A 17998-nucleotide genomic window follows, 5' to 3' on the forward strand; every position below is an offset into this window, starting at 1 on the left:
TATGGTTTGCATATATTGAGAGGGGAAAAAGTAGGTTTATAGTTGTTCATTATGAAAAATAATACAATAATTATTAAATGATATTAAAAGAATAAATTCTGTTTTGCATACTCACAACTGTAAACCTACTTTTGCCCCACCCTGCATTTCCCCCCATCCTATAGGTGTCTTTTCACTATATTTTATTAGGTTTTTTTTTTTACAGAGAGGAAGGGAGAGGGATAGAGAATTAGAAACATTGATGAGAGAGAAACATCGATTAGCTGCCTCCTGCACACACCCCATTGGGGATGTGCCTGCAACCAAGGTACATGCCATTGATCAGAATCGAACCTAGGACCCTTCAATCCGCAGGCAGACACTCTATCCATTGAGCCAAACTGGTTAGGGCTCTTTTTACTTTCTTGATGGTGTGCTTTGAAGTACTAAAGTATTTAATTTTGATGAAGTCCAATTTATCTTTTTTGTTTGTTTTTTGTACTTTTGATATCACATCTAAGAAAACATTGCTTTAAATCATGTTCACAAAGATTTACTTTTGTGTTGTCTCCTAAGAATTTTATAGCTATTCTATTTAGGTCATTGATCTATTTTGAATTATTTTTTGTTTTTGTTTTTGTTTTGGCACAACAGATGTTTTACTTTATATAATAGTTGAAGGTATCTTTACTTACTATGACTTTATAAATTATCAATACAGTCTCCTTATACATGGTTAAGTTACCCATGGTTAACTGTGGTCCAAAAATATTAAATGAAAAATTCCAGGAATAAACAATCCTTAAATTTTAATTTGCACATTCATGTGTACCATGATGAAATCTCACTTTGCCTCGCCTGAGATGGGGATCATCTCTTTGTCCAGTGTGACCACATTGTATATAATACCTGCTAACTATTCACTTAATGGCCATCTCAGTTATTAGATCTAATGTCATGGTGTCGCTGTGCTTGTGTGTGTTCAATTAACTCTTATAGTAGCCTAATGCTACATCACAGTGCTACGTCATTCAGCTCACTTCAACTCATCAGATAGGCATTCTATCATCTTACATCATCATCATAAGAAGAAGGGTGAGTATAGTACAATAAGGTATTTTGAGAGAGAGACTACATTCACATAACTTTTATTTTATAGTACATTGTTATAGTTGTTCTGTTTTATTATGATATTGTTTTTAATTTCTTACAGTGCCTAATTCATAGATTAAACTTTATCATAGGTATGTGTGTATAGAAAAAATTATATATAGGGTTTGATACTGTCCATGGTTCTAGGCATCCAGGGGTCTTGGAATGTACTCTTCATGGATAAGAGGGGACTCTTGCACTACCTAGGATTCTTTAATTTCAATTTGTAGTCCCTTTAGGATTTCTTGTAGGGTATCTCTGCAATTGTGGAATTCTCTGTTTTTATTAGCATTTATTTGATGCTGAATTTGCTTCTAGGCCACAAGTTTTTGTTTCTTTAGTTTATTTTGGAATAACTTTTTCTTCTTTGCAACCTCCTCTTCTGGTTTAGGAAAAATTTCCTTTTTCAGTATGGATCATCTCCAAGTGGCAGGGAGAGCTCATGTACGTGTTAATTTGCCCATTAGCTCTGTAAGTTCTGCACCACATCTTGGTAGATTTATTCACTTGGATATGGGCATTGACCAGAGAATCTAAAGCTAAAACCCTTATGTTCAGCATTATTCTCTGCATTCTTAAGCATACACAGTAAAAATCATCGATCTTTTTGGGCCACTGATATTGCATCCAGCCCCACTGTTTGGTCAGCAAACTCATTAGTCAACAGAGCCAAATATCAACAGTATAAGGATTGAAATTTCTTATTTTTTAAACTTAAACTTCTTCTAATGCCACTTCTTCAAAATAGACTCTCCCAGGCCGTGGTATTTTGTGGAAGAGCCACACTCAAGGGGCCAAAGGGCCATATGTGGCTCACGAGCTGCAGTTTGCCGACCACGGGCATAAGCGCACCTACCAACTCTACCATTATAACAGTAGAATGTTATATGTTGCTCTTTGTAAAATGACATCCTTCAGATACTTGGAGGGTTTTTGGATATGCATATCCTTGATGACCTGAGCAATTTCAGTAGGGTTCTTATAGTAAACACGAAGATTTGAACCTCTTAATTTGCACGATTTTGTGGGTCAAGTGAATAGCGAAACATTTTAGAGGCCACCTTAGACTGCTTATGGGAATAGTCTGTTTTTGTTTATGGAGAGTTTATTTTCCCCTTCATTGTTTAAAGATTACTTTTGCTGAATGTAGAATTCTTGATTGACCATCTGTTTCAGAGATTTGGATGTGTTATACCACTTCCTTCTGTAGTTTGTGGTTAGTTGCTAATCTTATTGAGACTCCCTTATATGATTTGATTTCTCTTGTTGATTTCAAAACTCATTTTGTCTTTTGCTTTTGACAGTTTTTTTCTAGGTGTGGATATCTTTGAATTTATTTTTGTTGGATGTTGAACTTTTTGGATATGCCGGTTAATGTTTTTCATCAAATTTTGGAAACTTTTGGCCATTATTTCTTGCTTTCATCTTAACATACTGATTTAGAGAGCAAAAGAGGAAGGGAGGGAGGGATTAAGGAAGGGAGGAAAAAAAGAGACATCGAGTTGTTGATCCACTTATTTATGCATTGGTTGATTCTTATAAATGCCCTGTCCAGTAATGGAACCTACAACCCTGATGTACGGAGGCACCACTCCAACCAACTGAGCTATCTAGCTAGGATCCAATATTTCTTCAAATATTCTTTCTGCCGCTTTCCTGTCCTGAGACTCTTCCATTATATATATTTCGCCATATTAGATGATGTACTACAGGACTCTGACATCTGTTCATTTTTCCTCATTTTTTTCTTTTTAATCCTCAAACTATATAATATCAATGGACATTTCCTTAAGTTTGCTGATTCTTTATTCTTCTAATTCAAATCTTCTGTTGAGCCTAGCTAGTGAATTTTTTATTTCATTTATTATACTTTTTTTTAAAGTCCCAAATTTCTTTTCACTTATTTTTATTGCTTTATTGGTAGTCTCTATTTGGTGAGACATTGTTCTCATACTTTCCTTAGACATGATTAAAAAATTTTTTTGAACATATATAAAATAGGTTATTTAAAGTCTTTGTCTACTAAGTCCAGTATCTGAACTTGCTCAGAGGCAGTTTTCATTGACGTTTTCCTTCCCTATGTATTGGGCCATATTTTTCTATATTTCTGCATGTCTCCTAATTTTTTAATTGAAAACTGGGCGTTTTAAAATTATATAATGCAGTAATTCTGATAATTAAATTGTCTCCCAATCTATAGGGTTTGCTGTTGCTGTTGTTTATATAGTGACTTTCCTGGACTAATTTAATAACTTTTCCTGAGCTAATTTTGTCATGTATGGCTACTGAAATCTTCTGTTAGCTTAGTGGTCAGGGAATTCCTTAAATGTCTGGAACTGGTATGTCTCCCAGCCATAGGAATTTGGGTGTGCGTGTCTTGGGACTTACCTTGGAGGTTTTTTTTTTTTTTTTTTTTTTTTTAGTGTGTATTGGGACTTATCTTCAGTACTCCAGGGGCAGTTTACAAGTCTGCTTTGTGCAGAGTCTTAAGATCAGCTAGAAAGGAAAGATTAGGGCCTTCTCTGTTCTTTGCTAAGCATGCATAAGGCTGTCTAGATTCCCAGGAACATCTCAGTGCTTTTTACCCTAATGGACATCTTTCTCTAGTTTCTCTTTTCAAGCTTTTTGATTAATTCCTTATTAGCCCCAACCTGTACTGCTGCTTCAGGCAGCTGCAACGTTAAACAGTTGCCAATGTATTTTTTAAAAATATATTTTATTGATTTTCTACAGAGAGGAAGAGAGAGGGATAGAGTTAGAAACATACTGGGGATGTGTCCGCAACCAAGGTACATGCCCTTGACTGGAATCGAACCCGAGACCTTTCAATCCGCAGGCCGATGCTCTATCCACTGAGCCAAACCGGTTTTGGCCAATGTATTTTTCTTTTAATGCCTTGGAGATAGTGCTGTTCAGACAGAGCAGGTTTTGATTCAGGTCAAATACAACAATCTCTGAGATCAGAGCTATTAACTTATCTGCAAGATTGCTCAAATAGTGACAGTTCTCTGTGGCTGTGGCTGATGGAGAGTTCCAAATTCATCATGTCCTCTCCAGTAATGTCTAGGCTACTGGTTTTCATAGCTACTATAGTTGTGAAGGTGTTTGTTTGCAAATCTGCTGCAAAACTGGGATTAAGGGGATGGTATTAGGGAAGTTAAAATGACTGCTGTTCTTTGAGGTTCAACCAGTTTTTTCTTGAATAAATTATTTTTTGATTGCTCTAATCCTCTAGTTAATATCCAGAGTTTTGAAAAAAGTTTATTTTGCCAGTGTTTTCATTATTTTTATAAAGGAGTGAATTTTCAAAAATCCTTGATCAGTCCCCCTGAAAGTGCCTCTCTATAATGACTTTTTAAAGTATTTTTTTAGTTATCTGGATTTTTCTAGTTATCTCTGTAGGAATAATTATATGCCTGAACTTACTCTAATACCCAGAAGCAGAAATCAAGAGTCAATATTATGTTTGTATCAGCACCAGAAAGTAGACCATATACTAGTTTCATAAACTTTTCATGCAGAAAGCATTAGAATATTACAAGTAAATGATAAGTAAAGACTTGCTAAGATTCTGAGGTAAATATCTGTGGAAAACTATACTTGTATTCAAATTTTCTATATCATTGCATGGGTATGAAAAAAATAATTTTTTCTTATAATTAAAATGTTCTAATTATAGACATATTTGTCATTCACTAAAATATGTTTTCCCTGCTGGTTTTATAGTCCATGATCAAAAATAAAATCAAGTGGTAATAGCTCTCTTAGAATTGTTAGTAGTAAATCATTAACTAGATGGCTAAAGGTTGCTCATCAGATGATTTTGAGAGGCATGCCTTAGCCTCCAACCATTTTGAACCAGGTGAAGTTTGACCTTGGTTCTTCTCTCTTGAGGTCTATTATCAGACTTATAAGATTTCTATTATACTTTATTTTCCCTTTTAGTTGAAGGTTAAATCAAGATAGCAATTAATATTTAGAATATAATTGATAATTTGAGTTGTCTTTACTTTCAGGATCATGCCTTCAAGAACGGTCCTTTAACTAGAAATAGATTTGGTTGAATGATAAATAAACAGCAGAGTTGTTGTAACGGTAGCTGTAGGCCAGAATTATTGCCTATAAAATGGGATATTTATTGTACACTATCTTCTTAACCACTCTGAATTCTTAACTTTTCTTGCTTATGGAAACAATTTTCCTAAGCATTTTTAGACACATTATAATTGGTTACCTCCTGAGATATTTACAGATATCTGATGGCCCTAGAATAAGTAAAGCCTAGACATAATGCTTTAAACTCTTGAATATGATGTCACTGAAATATTTAATAGGATAAAATGAACATGTTATTCATAAACAATCAAATAATTAAAACATTATTGATGAAGTCATAGTATAAAAATGATTGAGAAACAAGTGTTTATGCTGATGATATGAAAAGGCTAGAATATCTTAGTTATAACAGACACTTTTTTTTAAACAGTTGAGGAAGATGTAACTGAAAAACAAACCACCAAGAGACCTTCTGAGCAGCCTCTATCTGATGTTGCTCCTCTCTCTCCTAAGCTCCCCAAAATAGAGATGCATGCCTCTCAAGGTAAATAGTATCTACGTGTCCCAAGATTGGGAAGAAAAGTCATTCTATACCACGTACATATGGTGGTGTTGAGGGCAGGGGGTGTATTTGCCTAATTCATTTTGACAATTAGGCTACTACTTTGGCAGCTTTATTGAGCACTTCAGAAGGACACAGTTATTTTTCTCCTTAGATTAAAAACAAAAATTACAGTAAAAATTTTCCTTCAGCTTTATACTGCTAAAAGATACTAGAAAGAGGAATGTATTGGGGGTGACATTAGTTAATAAAATTATACAGGTTTCAGGTATACAATTCTATAATACAAGTTCTGGATATTGTATTATGTGCTTACCATCCCAAGTCAAGTCTTTTTCTATTACTATTTATTCCCCCTCTCTTTTCTTTTACCTCCCCCCTCTCCCCTTCCCTCTGGTAATAATCACCATGTGTGGGGATTTTTAACCTCTCCAACTTGGTGGTGTTATTTTTTTAACTTAATATTCTGTAACTCTACTGAATTTGTTGATTCTATTTTTTTATTAAGTCTTTTTTTTATTGTTGACACTATTACAGATGTCTCCCATTCGGCCCCCTTTGCTCCTCTCCACCCAACCCCCACACCCCTTCCAGTCCCTGCACCCCTCTTCCCTCTGAGATCTGACAGTCTCTCCAGCCAAAGTTTTAAGTGCCAAACTAATAGGCAAATTTTAGAAACCAGCTGAGTGATCATAACAGATAGTTGTGAAGAAGGGCTTTCCGAAAGTGAATGCTTTAGTGAGGTGTTCACAGCAACTGTAGGTGATGTCATAGAATAAATTTGGATTTCAGGTCAGTGTCCATGACTATAAATATCAAGGAGGGGATGGCCATACACTTAGTGTTAAAGGCTTGTGGTTTAGAATATCATGGCTTAAGTGAATTATTATTGAAGACTAGGAGATTTTTGACCTTTTAATAGTATTTGAACTCTAAGTCTGTTGAAGATAATTGCCTTTGTCTTTTTTCTTCTAGAAGAACCATTGTCTTCTGAGGGAAACATCATGCCTAAAGAGGAGAAGCTTCCTGAAGAGCCACCACTAAGTCCAGAATATTCTTTGAATCCTGCCAGTGGCGATCCTATAAGCACCGATACAGTAGTCTGCAAGAGTGTTTCTGAAAACATGCCAGTCTCCTTAAGCTCAGCACTAGTGGATACATCATCTAACCAGAGCATTCCCCCTGAATTCCAAATGCAGAAGAACAGTGAAGGTATATTTAAAAACAGTGATTTTAAATCATTGTGTTTCTCTTTCCTCTTAAGGTTGCCATGTTTAATAACATGCCCTGAGAGTATATCACATTGGAGAAAGTACCAAATTGAGGAGGTTGATTCAACTCCACATCTCTGTCATGGCCAAGCCATTACAGATGCTAAGATTACCTCTGCTGTTAAGCGACATTTGCAGAGTCTGGAGATAGATGTATATTCTATAAAGGGGTGGTTTATCCTGAATTTTTAGGGATTTTCACAGAATATGAGCTTTTGAAGACAGACCTTCTTAGTACAAGGCTCTAAAAGGTTGCCTCTAATACTAAATATCTTACTTCCAAATGTGTTCCTAACACTACCATGCCAAAGTAGCCTGAACTGGGGCTTGAGAAGGCTACCCGCCGATCTTCCTAGGAAGGGAAAGACTAGTAGTAATAACATTACTTAGTAGTAGTTACTTAATAAAAAGCATCATTATCTTCATCACTACCTGCCATTATGTGCCCAGCACATAATATTTTGCATAGCCTTATACATTAAATCTTTATAATAATTTCTTGTGATATAGGGTACTGGTAAACATTTTTAGGTGAAAAATCTGTGTAGTCAGTTGATTAAGATGAAGGTAGCTGGACCAGTTCTTGACCCCAGGCACTCTGGCTGCATGGTCATACTTTTAACTGCCATGTTGCTCTCATCTCCAGAGAATAGGTAAGCATTTCACTTGAAAATTGTTTAGAAGTGTCATTACTTATTCTTTTCTTTAAGGTATTGGGACTGTTATTTAAAGCTGAATTCATCCCTGATTGCTGGTGTTGCTCACACAACCTCCTGCCCCATTATTTGAATGAAATAAATTGTTGATTTTTATTATAGGAAAGAAATTCAATAACATTGTTGGGGATAAAAATCAAATTACTTTCACTTTATTTTAGAAATAGTTACTGGTATCCTACTATTTATAAGACAAAGCTATTCAGGAGGAAAGCATGGCTGGACTTAATTTTTTACATAATTTGTTTCATGTAATTATTTGAATAGCACTAATGTTTGCAATATTCTTTGATTATTTTGAAGATATGGGCCTAATTACATTAATTTTCCATAATAGATTAAAAATAGATAGTCTTATTGATGTTTTGTTTTAATATATTACAGTTTTATACCAAAAATCATATCTTTACTTATATCTGTAGTAATCTGTAAAACTAGTTATATGTTATTCAAGTTTACATATTTACAATGAAATATTACTTGGCCATAGAACAGAATGTAATCTTACCATTTGTGATAACATGAATGGAACTAGATGGTATTATGCTAAGTGAAACAAGTCAAACCGAGAAAGACAGATACCTTATGATTTCACTTATATGTGGAATGTAAAAAAATAAAATAAACAAAACAGAAATAGACAATGACAAAAAAATACATAACTATATCCCCTCTGTGAACTATTATATCACTTGGTTGGAAAACTGCTTCACATTACCAACAGACCGAAACAATACTAATAGTCTAATTAAGTTTAGACATTTGTTCAATATGTTATAAGTACAACTTTTCTCTTATTCATCATGTAAGATCACTGAAACTCCCTTATCACGGTGAAAGAGCTAGTAAATTGTAAATGGAAAAAAAAGACATAACTATATCATATTCTGTGACAGAAATTAGAAATACCATAAAACATAAGTTAATTTAGTGATATGATTCACCTTACCAATAAGTTTATGTTAAATTGAACCTTTCTTCAGTTAAAAAACTTTCTGTTTTAAGTTATTAGAATATCTTAGGTATGATATGGTCTACACCAGCGGTCACCAACTGGTGGTCTGCGGACCACAGGTTGGCTACCACTGGTCTATATCATCATCACTTTTACTTCGGTTGATTCAGCCCAGTAGCATTTCTTGTTCGATATGACCAACATTTTTTATCTCTGAGTAGTGGAAGAAGATACATTTTAGTAAAGAGGTTTTATTTCACATCAAAGTTGTGATATTGAAAAAGAAAATTCTAGGCCATACATAAAAATTGACCAGTGTAACTTCTTTTATCTTCTGTTTTCTTTGCCCTTGTCCTCAGTATATACTCAAAATGTCCCTTAAGTGTCCACAGTCCAGATAATAGGAAATAAAGGTGCACCTTTGGCTAATTTATGCAAAAAAAGATCAAATTTGTATTGACAGTTCTTGTTTAGAGACATAATATAAATCTTCCTAGTAAATCATACAGTATACAGATGATGTATTGTAGAAGTATTTACCTGAAACCTGTATAATTTTATTTATGTCACCCCAATAAATTCAATAAAAAATAAAAAAATACAACCCACTGTGTATTCACACACTATAGAAAGTTGAGCATTCTGGTTGAGTAAATGACACAGAGGGATGTCAGCATGATTTAGTGAACATCATAGCTAAAACTTTTTGAGGTATGAGCATTTCAATTGTTTCAAGTCTTAGTTACTTATTTTTTTAAAAACATATAAACCTTCAACCAGATTTCAGTTAATGTTTATGTATATCTATTACTATGCAAATAAACTTGAAAGAGGTATTTTATATTAAATACCTCAATATAATATTAAAATTATTCTTACATGGATAAACAGAAAATAATGTTGTTTTCTTCAAAATTCAGAAAAGCATTTAAGCCTTGAGAGACAGGAATTTAAAGAATAAAGTAATGCTAAAAATGTCCATATTAAATACATGGGAGAGATTTAGTGAAAGAACTAATTCAGTTATTCTCAAAGATAATAGGATTTTTGAAATTCATTGATTAAAGTGAATAAATTTAAGCAATTATAAACTAAATTTGGGTAATTCCCATTGTATTTAGCTAGTAAAATAAACCTAATCTACACTGAGTGGCCAGATTATTATGATCTCTGAAAGCATAATAATCTGTAATCTGGCTACTCAGCAGTGTGTGTGTGTGTGTGTGTGTGTGTGTGTGTGTGTGTGTATTAGAGCCTGGTGCATGAATTTGTGCATGGGTGGGATCCGGCCAGCCTGGCCCGGGGGAGGGGACATGGGCAGTTGGCCGGCTTGCTTGCTGGTCGAACTCCTGGTCGAGGGGACAATTTGCATGTTAACCTTTTATTATATAGGATATACACTGAGTGGCCAGATTATTATGTGTTCAAAGATCATAATAATCTGGCCATTCAGTATAGACAAAGAAGAGAGAAATTCACTGAAATACTTAGAGAGTAATAGGTTAGCTTAGATGAACCTAATTTAACCCAAGTAACTGATCTTTTACTATATTTGCCTGTGGCCAAAGAGACCTTGGATTGCTGTCTGTTTTATGAGCTTTGAAGCTTTACAGTAACTTCGGAAGCTGCTGTTGTTGTTCGTGGGCAATCAGATGGGACGCTCATGGGTACCCATCCTCACATCATCTTTATCTAAACTTTCACTGGATTTTACACTTGGAGTCCTGGGTCCTTGCCAGGGTACCTAACAGATGGTTCCAGGAATGAGGCCATTACTTCCTACCTAACATCTCTTCTTTCAGGATAATGATCAGGTCAAGTATGATTTGTCTTTTTTCCCCCCATTGAAGCTCCAAGTTATATAGCTGTACCTGACCCCAGTGTCCTGAAGCAAGGCTTCTCTAAGGACCCTTCAACCTGGTGTGTGGATGAAGTGATACAGTTTATGAAACATAAAGATCCTCAGATATCAGGCCCCCTCGCCGACCTCTTCAGGCAACATGTAATGTATCTTTTGATCCGGTTTTCCTGCCTTTGAATGACTTCTGTGCAGGCTCTTCAGTTGGATGCTGATTAGTGTGGATGGTGGGGAACCCTATCAACTGATTTTTCCATATGTGAGAAAGGTTACCTTGCTCAAAGTTAGATCCTTAAGTGGTAGAGGCTGGATCTGTACTTTAAATGGGTACCCGAGTACCTAAAATACTACAAGTCTTCAAGTTCTCAAGAGAAGATGACTCAGCATGGTCACTCACTTTCAGGTGTCTTCTCCTTTGTAACGGCAGCTACCAGGATCCTCCTCCCCACCTGCTGCCTGCTCAGCCCCAGGACCATGAGTAGGAGGGGGTGACCACACGCTGTAACAGGGTGTCCATCTTGTTTTGATGCCCAATGAATTCAGCAACTGTATAAGATTAAGTGCAGCTTTATTTTATGAATACCAAATAATATGCTTCTGTGACATAAATTGGTAATTAAGGAAATAAAGAATTTTAGGAGGATGCCTTATGTCTATTAAATAATATGTTTATATTTTCTAATAAATCATATTTGTGACCAAATATCTGATGTATCCTTTTCAATATTGTAAGAAAATTACTGATTACAACAAACTGATTAGCTTTCAAAATAAACACAACCCTGTATACCACATTTACAGTTTGCGTTGATGTTGACATATTCATATTCCAGCCTGTCTAAAATAGTTAATGGACGTCTGAAATTCATTTCTACCGCTTACAGGTTTCTGCCCTTTGTCACAGATAATGTAGTATTTTATTCAACATACAGTATTTAAAATTAGCTAGTTTGATGCTTAGGCCATTTTAAAAAAAAGATACTGGGTTCAATTTCCTTTTCCTTAAAATATGAAGTGAATTTAAAAATGATCAAATGATGCTTTATTATATAAATTATATTTTATATAGTTCTCAGGGAATAAATGTCTATTCAGACAATATATTGGGAGTGTACAGCTGCTCTCTTTTAAATGTTCTTATGTGTAAATAATTTGACAAAATATGAATGCATTATTAATTTTTATAATTTCTTTCTCTCTATAGGAAATTGATGGAAAGGCTCTGCTACTACTCAAAAGCGATGTTGTAATGAAGTATATGGGGCTGAAGTTGGGGCCAGCTCTAAAGTTATGCTACCACATTGAAAAGCTTAAAGAAGGGAAACCCAGTTTTAAAAATGTATAAGTTTCTATTAGCCCTGATTCTCAGTTGCCCTGATAATTTATTAATCTAAAAGTACTTTTATTCTCTTAGCAGTTTTAGTTTTCTAGACAGTTTCTAAAAAGAATGTATTGCAGAATTGCAGAGCTACATTACAGTCCGGTCTACATCTTTAAATGCCATTTTAAGTACTAGTTAGGATATTCAAATTGGCAACTTTTGTATGTCTTTATTATTTTATAGTTTATTATTTTATCATATAGTTTACAAGAATACTTCAGGTAGGAAATAGAGAAACACCTTTGATTTCAGTAAATGTTTATATATAGAACTAAAACAGCTAAATTCCAAAGGGGAAAGTATCAGGGATTGACAAGTTCTCTAATAAAATCCATGAGAAGTTGTCCTTAGAAGAGAATTTAAAGATACAACAGCAGAATCATCTCTTTCTCAAATGTTTTGTCTGTTATACCAGTGTTCTGTTCGTGTTCTACCAGTTTCCAGAAAGGGAATAACCATATAAATTATTACCCTTTTGTTATTTCTCTGTATGTTATATTTGTTTGTATTTAAAGAAAAAAGTGTTTTCATAAAGTGTTCTTATCTGTTTTTGATACATTTCAAACAATTATAAGCTAGATAGAATAGTTGCTTTATGTAGGAGATATTATACTAAAAAGGGTGTCTTGGATGGAGTCTGGTTAATTTCTTTTCAATGGAATACCTATTATTTTAAAACATAAGTAGGCATTCATTTCTCAAATCTCTATTTGAAGACAGCCATGCCCAAATTTTTACAAGATATATGTTTTATTGTCTGTGTTTATTCCTCATATGGATACTATACCATATTTATATATTATTCTATACCTGTAGGTGTACAAAGAAATAAATCTGTTGTTTTTGAATTTAATATGGCACTTTACACTGCCACAGAGGTAATGATAACTATTTATATAATCAGACGTTTTTATTCTGTAAAAGAATATGTGCATCATTTGCTATCATTAGTACCTCTCAGCTTAGTCTTCAGGGGATAAGAAACAATTCATAGATTGGTTTCCCTACAGGGAAGTTCTCTGTCCTATGCAATGTTTCTAATTTGCTTAGTTCTGAGCCATTTATTCTGCTAAATTTTGGAAGATGCAGTAATTCTGACATCATTTAGGCTTTAATTTTAAAGTATTGTAGAACTTTCAGGGGGAAATGGTGCTATATGTTTATTGTTATTACTTTGTATAACTTTGGAGTAATGTTTATAAGCTATGAGAATTTGTGCTAAAAGTATTAGCCACTTGTTGAAAATGCCAACGAAATATACACCAGGGGCAAGAATGTTCATTTTATTTTTTAGAAAAGCAAATGTACTTTATACAAGAATGCAACTATTTAAAGGGTGGTTTCACCTATGTTATTTCTTTTGTGTTATAAGATAAAATTTAATTTAAACTTGGTCTTCTCTCAAATTGTTTGGGTGAAGATACTATGTCCAGTTGAACAGTCCTCAGGTGTTTATACAAATACTATGTTTTACAGTTAACAGATTTTAAAATATAATAAAGTTAAATAATTGCAAAAACTGGTGTCAGAGCCTCAGTTGTGATTTGCTTTCACCTTGTTACATTTATGTATGAATTGGGTATGTTGTAAAAGAAGTACTCTAGTAAGTTTGTGGTTTTATATGTCCAAATACTTGAGTTTAACACTTGACCTCATTCTATGGGTGAACAGATTCATAGAGGCAAAGGACTGGTCTCTTGCAGGGGCCTGAAATGAAAACAGGGGAACAGTCAGAAGTTAAATCAGCCTTATCTGGCTTTAGCAGTGCTATCATCACTGTGGAGAGAGATTGAAGACAGAAGCCCCGCTCCTCCCCTCAAGCTGCCTTGCACATCTTTGAAGTTATTCAACGTTCATGGAAAGGCGAACCTCAGGCTGCTTACAGCATGTGTGAGCTCCAAGGGATTGTGAGTGGTGTCAAATCTGTCATTAGAACAAGAACTAAAGCACCCAATTAAGCTCATTCATTTAGGGCAGTGTTTCCCAAACTTCTGACATATGGGTACCCCTTCTATAATTTCCGTAACGCCGAGTACCCCTCGTACTCATGAGAACATAGAATTAGGCGCAGCCAAGCACGGTGCAGTGCATATCCCCACCAAGCTCCGGTGCAACGTGTACCCCCACCAAACTTCCCGTACCCCTGGGGGTACACGTACCACACTTTGGGAAACACTGATTTATGGGAATAACCCCTCAGAGGCAAGGGGGCAGCCATGGCAGGGCTATAGCCTCTGCAGGCCCCACTCCACCTTTGGCCTCCCCTCTCCACCTGCCTGGAGAGGCCTGGGCCACTCAAGTCCCTTGACATGTAGGGGGTGGGGAGAGTTATGCTCCACCAGGTACAGAAGTTAATCCACTGGGAGCAGGTTGAATGTGTCAATGTTTGATTTACATAAGAGACGTTAAGCTCTTAGACATTAATGTATGAATGTACTGGGTAGTGGTGACAGTTGTGACCACCCAAACCAGAAGACACTGGTGAGGAAGATGTTCATGGTCCTAGAAAATTTTGATGAGGCATCGATGAATGAAGCTACCTAAAACTTTTTTTTTTTTTTTTTTTTTTTTTTTTTGGTATGATGGAATGAACTAGATTTAACAAATCAGCTATGTGGTCTGAAGTTTTATAGACACAGAGAACATCAGCTGTTACTAGTTCAATAATTAAATATTTTGTATATTAAAAAAAAAAAAAACCTGAAGAAACATAGTAGGATACACTGCACAGTGTGGCAGGGATGCCTTTCTGTTAAATGAACTTACAGTTGTTTCTAAAACTCATCAGTTTATGACATAATCTCAGGGTGCTTTTCTGGAAGAATCAATTGTCAGAATCATTAACAACCCTCCCCAAAAGCTGCCTCTTTTCCTCTTGAGCCTTCTGGTGAATTCCTCCAAGCACCAAGCCTGGTTATTTCAAAGTTTTTAGGACTCTCTCTTCATTTGGTTATTCCAGTATTATTTCTCTTAATGTTGTTTGCTTTTTAGTCGAAGGGATTGATTTCATTTCCCTTCTTTTCCCACTTATGTCTTAAGGATCCCTCCTTAGCCATGATGGCACTGCTAAAGCCAGGGAAGGTGGTCCCGTAGCACCATGTAGTGGGTGGTCCCGTAGCACCATTTGCTTCTCATGTAGTGGGGAACGTGGGCAAGCTTGAACTGAGTCTGCATTCACTGGGGAGAGATGCTTTCAAGTTTCAATTCCGTTAAGCTGCTCAATAAGAGGGGGAATGTCAGGAGGGAGTAGAACACTGTCCACCACGCATTCGGAAGGATGGCCCTGGTTTGTTCCCTGTCCCGTAGCCCTCTCATTCCTTGGATCAGCATGACAGGACTTACAGATACAAGCCTGACTCCTGCATATACCTGAAAAGCTCCTCAGGGTTAATTTTTGCCAATATATCCTGTGTTCACAGGTCCCTCCTGGAAAGTCCACTTAAATTAACATTACTGTGAATGACAGCACTATGAGGTAGCTTTCTACACATCATGAATTTCCTGTTATAACCTTGATAGTTTGCCCACTTTTCCTAAGAGCATGGTCTTTGTTTTAGGTGCCCTAATTATTCTTGCCACTACATTAGCAGTTGACATCACTGCTACATAACGTGCTAGACTGGGTTTGGGAATTGGAAGTTTTGTGTCACACCCTCTTCCAAGTTTTCTTTGGGTTGAAGTGCTTCAAATAAAGTATCTGCCAGGTTAGGATGTGTAGGAAGGTGACATGATGCCCTAGGCTGTTGGCACTAATAGACCCAAAATGTATTTTGTTTCCAATACAGTAAAGTGTATTTCTTGGTCACAATCCCAAGCAGAGGTCCCACTTGTCTGTGTTGGTTTGGGAACCCAGACTCCTTTCATCATGTAGCTGCACCTTCTTCTGGGGCCTTGGGAACCTTGATTCAAGTGGTAGGGGGCATGGCATACTTCTCTTTCCATTTTTTTTGTCAGGCTCAGTTTTGTGGCCATACCAGACTATAATACTGACCAAAAAAGTGTGTGCCTAGAAAAAAGGGAAAGCAGATATTTGGTAAACACCTAGCAGTCTTGATCATGCATTGTGATCCTAATAACAAACCATAACACATTAGTATTGTACTTATTTGAAATTTCTTAATTTCCCTGTTATATTCCCTACCTCATTATACTCGGACACCTGGCTCTTCCAGTCCCCCCTCCCTGCTTTATTTTCTTTATTTTGTTAAAAGTTGGGATGGGTTATATTATTGTTCTCAGTCCTTGCCTCTTCCCTTGCCTGTAAAAGGATCTTGCAACCCATTCATTGTCATGAGACTTGCAGAACCTCCCTGAAGGCAAAATGTAGTGCCCACACATTTGTTGTCCCTGAACCCTGCTTTGGCCCATGAGACGTAAGTGGATGTGAAACACATCAGATCCCAGTAGGAGCTTCACAATGGCTTCTTGATCATCTCTCTCATCCATTGCCTCTGCTATGAGCACAGTGTGTGCCAAGTAGGGGCTGCTCCTTCAGACTTGATTCTGGAGCAAGAAGACACATGGGGCTAGGCCAAGCCATCTGTTACTTCTTATGGAATATGTGAGCCAAATGTAAAGGCATGTGGTTGTAAGTTACTGGGTTTTTTTGGACTTAGTACTATGGCTCAAAAATATGGTGAAATATGGCTGATGCACTTTCTGACACTTTATTTTTACATTAGATGTCTTTCACCACTAGAATTAACTCTTCATTAAGGCAACGAGTCTCCTTAGCTTGTTTCCTTCTGTCCCTTATCCATATTGGCACCTAGCACAAGACCATTGGAAAACATAGATATTTACATTATGATTCATAACAATAGAAAAATTACAGTTAGGACGTAGCAACGAAAATAATTTTATGGTTGGGGATCACCACAACATGAGGAACTGTATTAAAGGGTCGCGACATTAGAAAGGTTGAGAACCACTGGAAAGGAATAGAGGTTAGTGCCCCTGAATAAACAGTCAGGTGTTGCATTTTTAAAAATTCTTGTGGCATACCAGTTGAAAATTGCTTCTTTATACTGGCAGGCCAGAGAAGAGTGGAGGTGTTCAGAGGACAAATTTCCCAGGGGGATATTAGAGGCAGAAGGGCTGGATGTGGTGGACCTCACTTGTGCCAGCTTCAAGCTCAGTAGAAGGAGGAGGCTTGATCTGCTTTGGCGGGAGCTCTTGGGCTGGTCATAGACAGGGTCCAGTGGTTGGCATCCTCTCTTTGCAATGACATGAGGCATGGAGCTAGAGGGGATGTTTCTGAGGCTTCTGGAGCTATCCTGGGTACACACAGTTAATGGGCAGCAGCCAGTGGGGCTCAGTCCTGAGAAGTGATGGATAATGAACCTAGGATGGAAAGTCAGCACATGGACTTAAAATCGCTACAAAATCTGTATTAAATGGGAGAGGGTGACATAAATAGAAGGTGACCTTCTAAGCTCCAAGGTAGAGTCCTTGGCATGGGGGACTGTGCAGGCCATTGGCTGTGCTGGGGCTCCATGTCCTCAGGCCAGGAACCTCCTGAGCCACCCTGGCCACTTTCCTTCCTCTCCTTTTTGAGCATCTCATGGTTCAGGAGTATCAGAATTTTTCCAGCTAAGTTACAAAGAGAAATGAGATAGAAAGATGTAGCCAAGAGACCTGGGCTTAGACACATGCATCTCACAGGCCAATTTCTGTCTGTGTGACTGATCCCATTGCTTTAGCTCTCAGAGCCAAGGGTCACCCATTCCCTTAGCAGTTTGAAAATTCAGGGCAATGGTGCTGAGGAAGCAGCTGGACAGGGCCAGGGATGAACATGTGTGCTCCTCTATTCTGACTTGCCCTCACCTCAGTCCCTGTTGTTCCCCTTTCCACATCCTGTTCACAGCTCACCCCATTATACAGGAACCCAGGAAGGCAGATGTGTGGCTTGATATTAAGGAAGACTTTTAGTGCGTCCTTCAGAAAAATTTCAGTATAGGTTCTGGAGTTACTAGCAGTTCACTAGTTGTGCAGTCTTGGTCCTTGTTTCTCTTTCTGTGGATGATGACGGCCACCAGTATGGCTGCACACACTGTCCTGGGGGTAGG

At 36.8% G+C, this 17998-nt stretch overlaps 1 protein-coding gene across 1 annotated transcript in view; it reads left to right on the forward strand.

Annotated features, from left to right (window-relative positions):
* SCML2 (Scm polycomb group protein like 2) overlaps positions 1-13449 on the forward strand; it is a 68487-nt gene extending 55038 nt beyond the window's left edge. Inside the window, exons 13-16 of the mRNA XM_084870798.1 lie at positions 5618-5731; positions 6725-6961; positions 10542-10693; positions 11754-13449. Of these exons, the coding sequence (XP_084726924.1) occupies positions 5618-5731; positions 6725-6961; positions 10542-10693; positions 11754-11894 (644 nt within the window). The 3' untranslated portion in view covers positions 11895-13449. The remainder of the gene's footprint in view (positions 1-5617; positions 5732-6724; positions 6962-10541; positions 10694-11753) is intronic.
* Positions 13450-17998: the final 4549 nt, after the last annotated feature.

This window comes from Pipistrellus hanaki, assembly GCF_964339955.1.
Source record: "Pipistrellus hanaki genome assembly, chromosome: X".
NCBI lineage: Eukaryota > Metazoa > Chordata > Mammalia > Chiroptera > Vespertilionidae > Pipistrellus > Pipistrellus hanaki.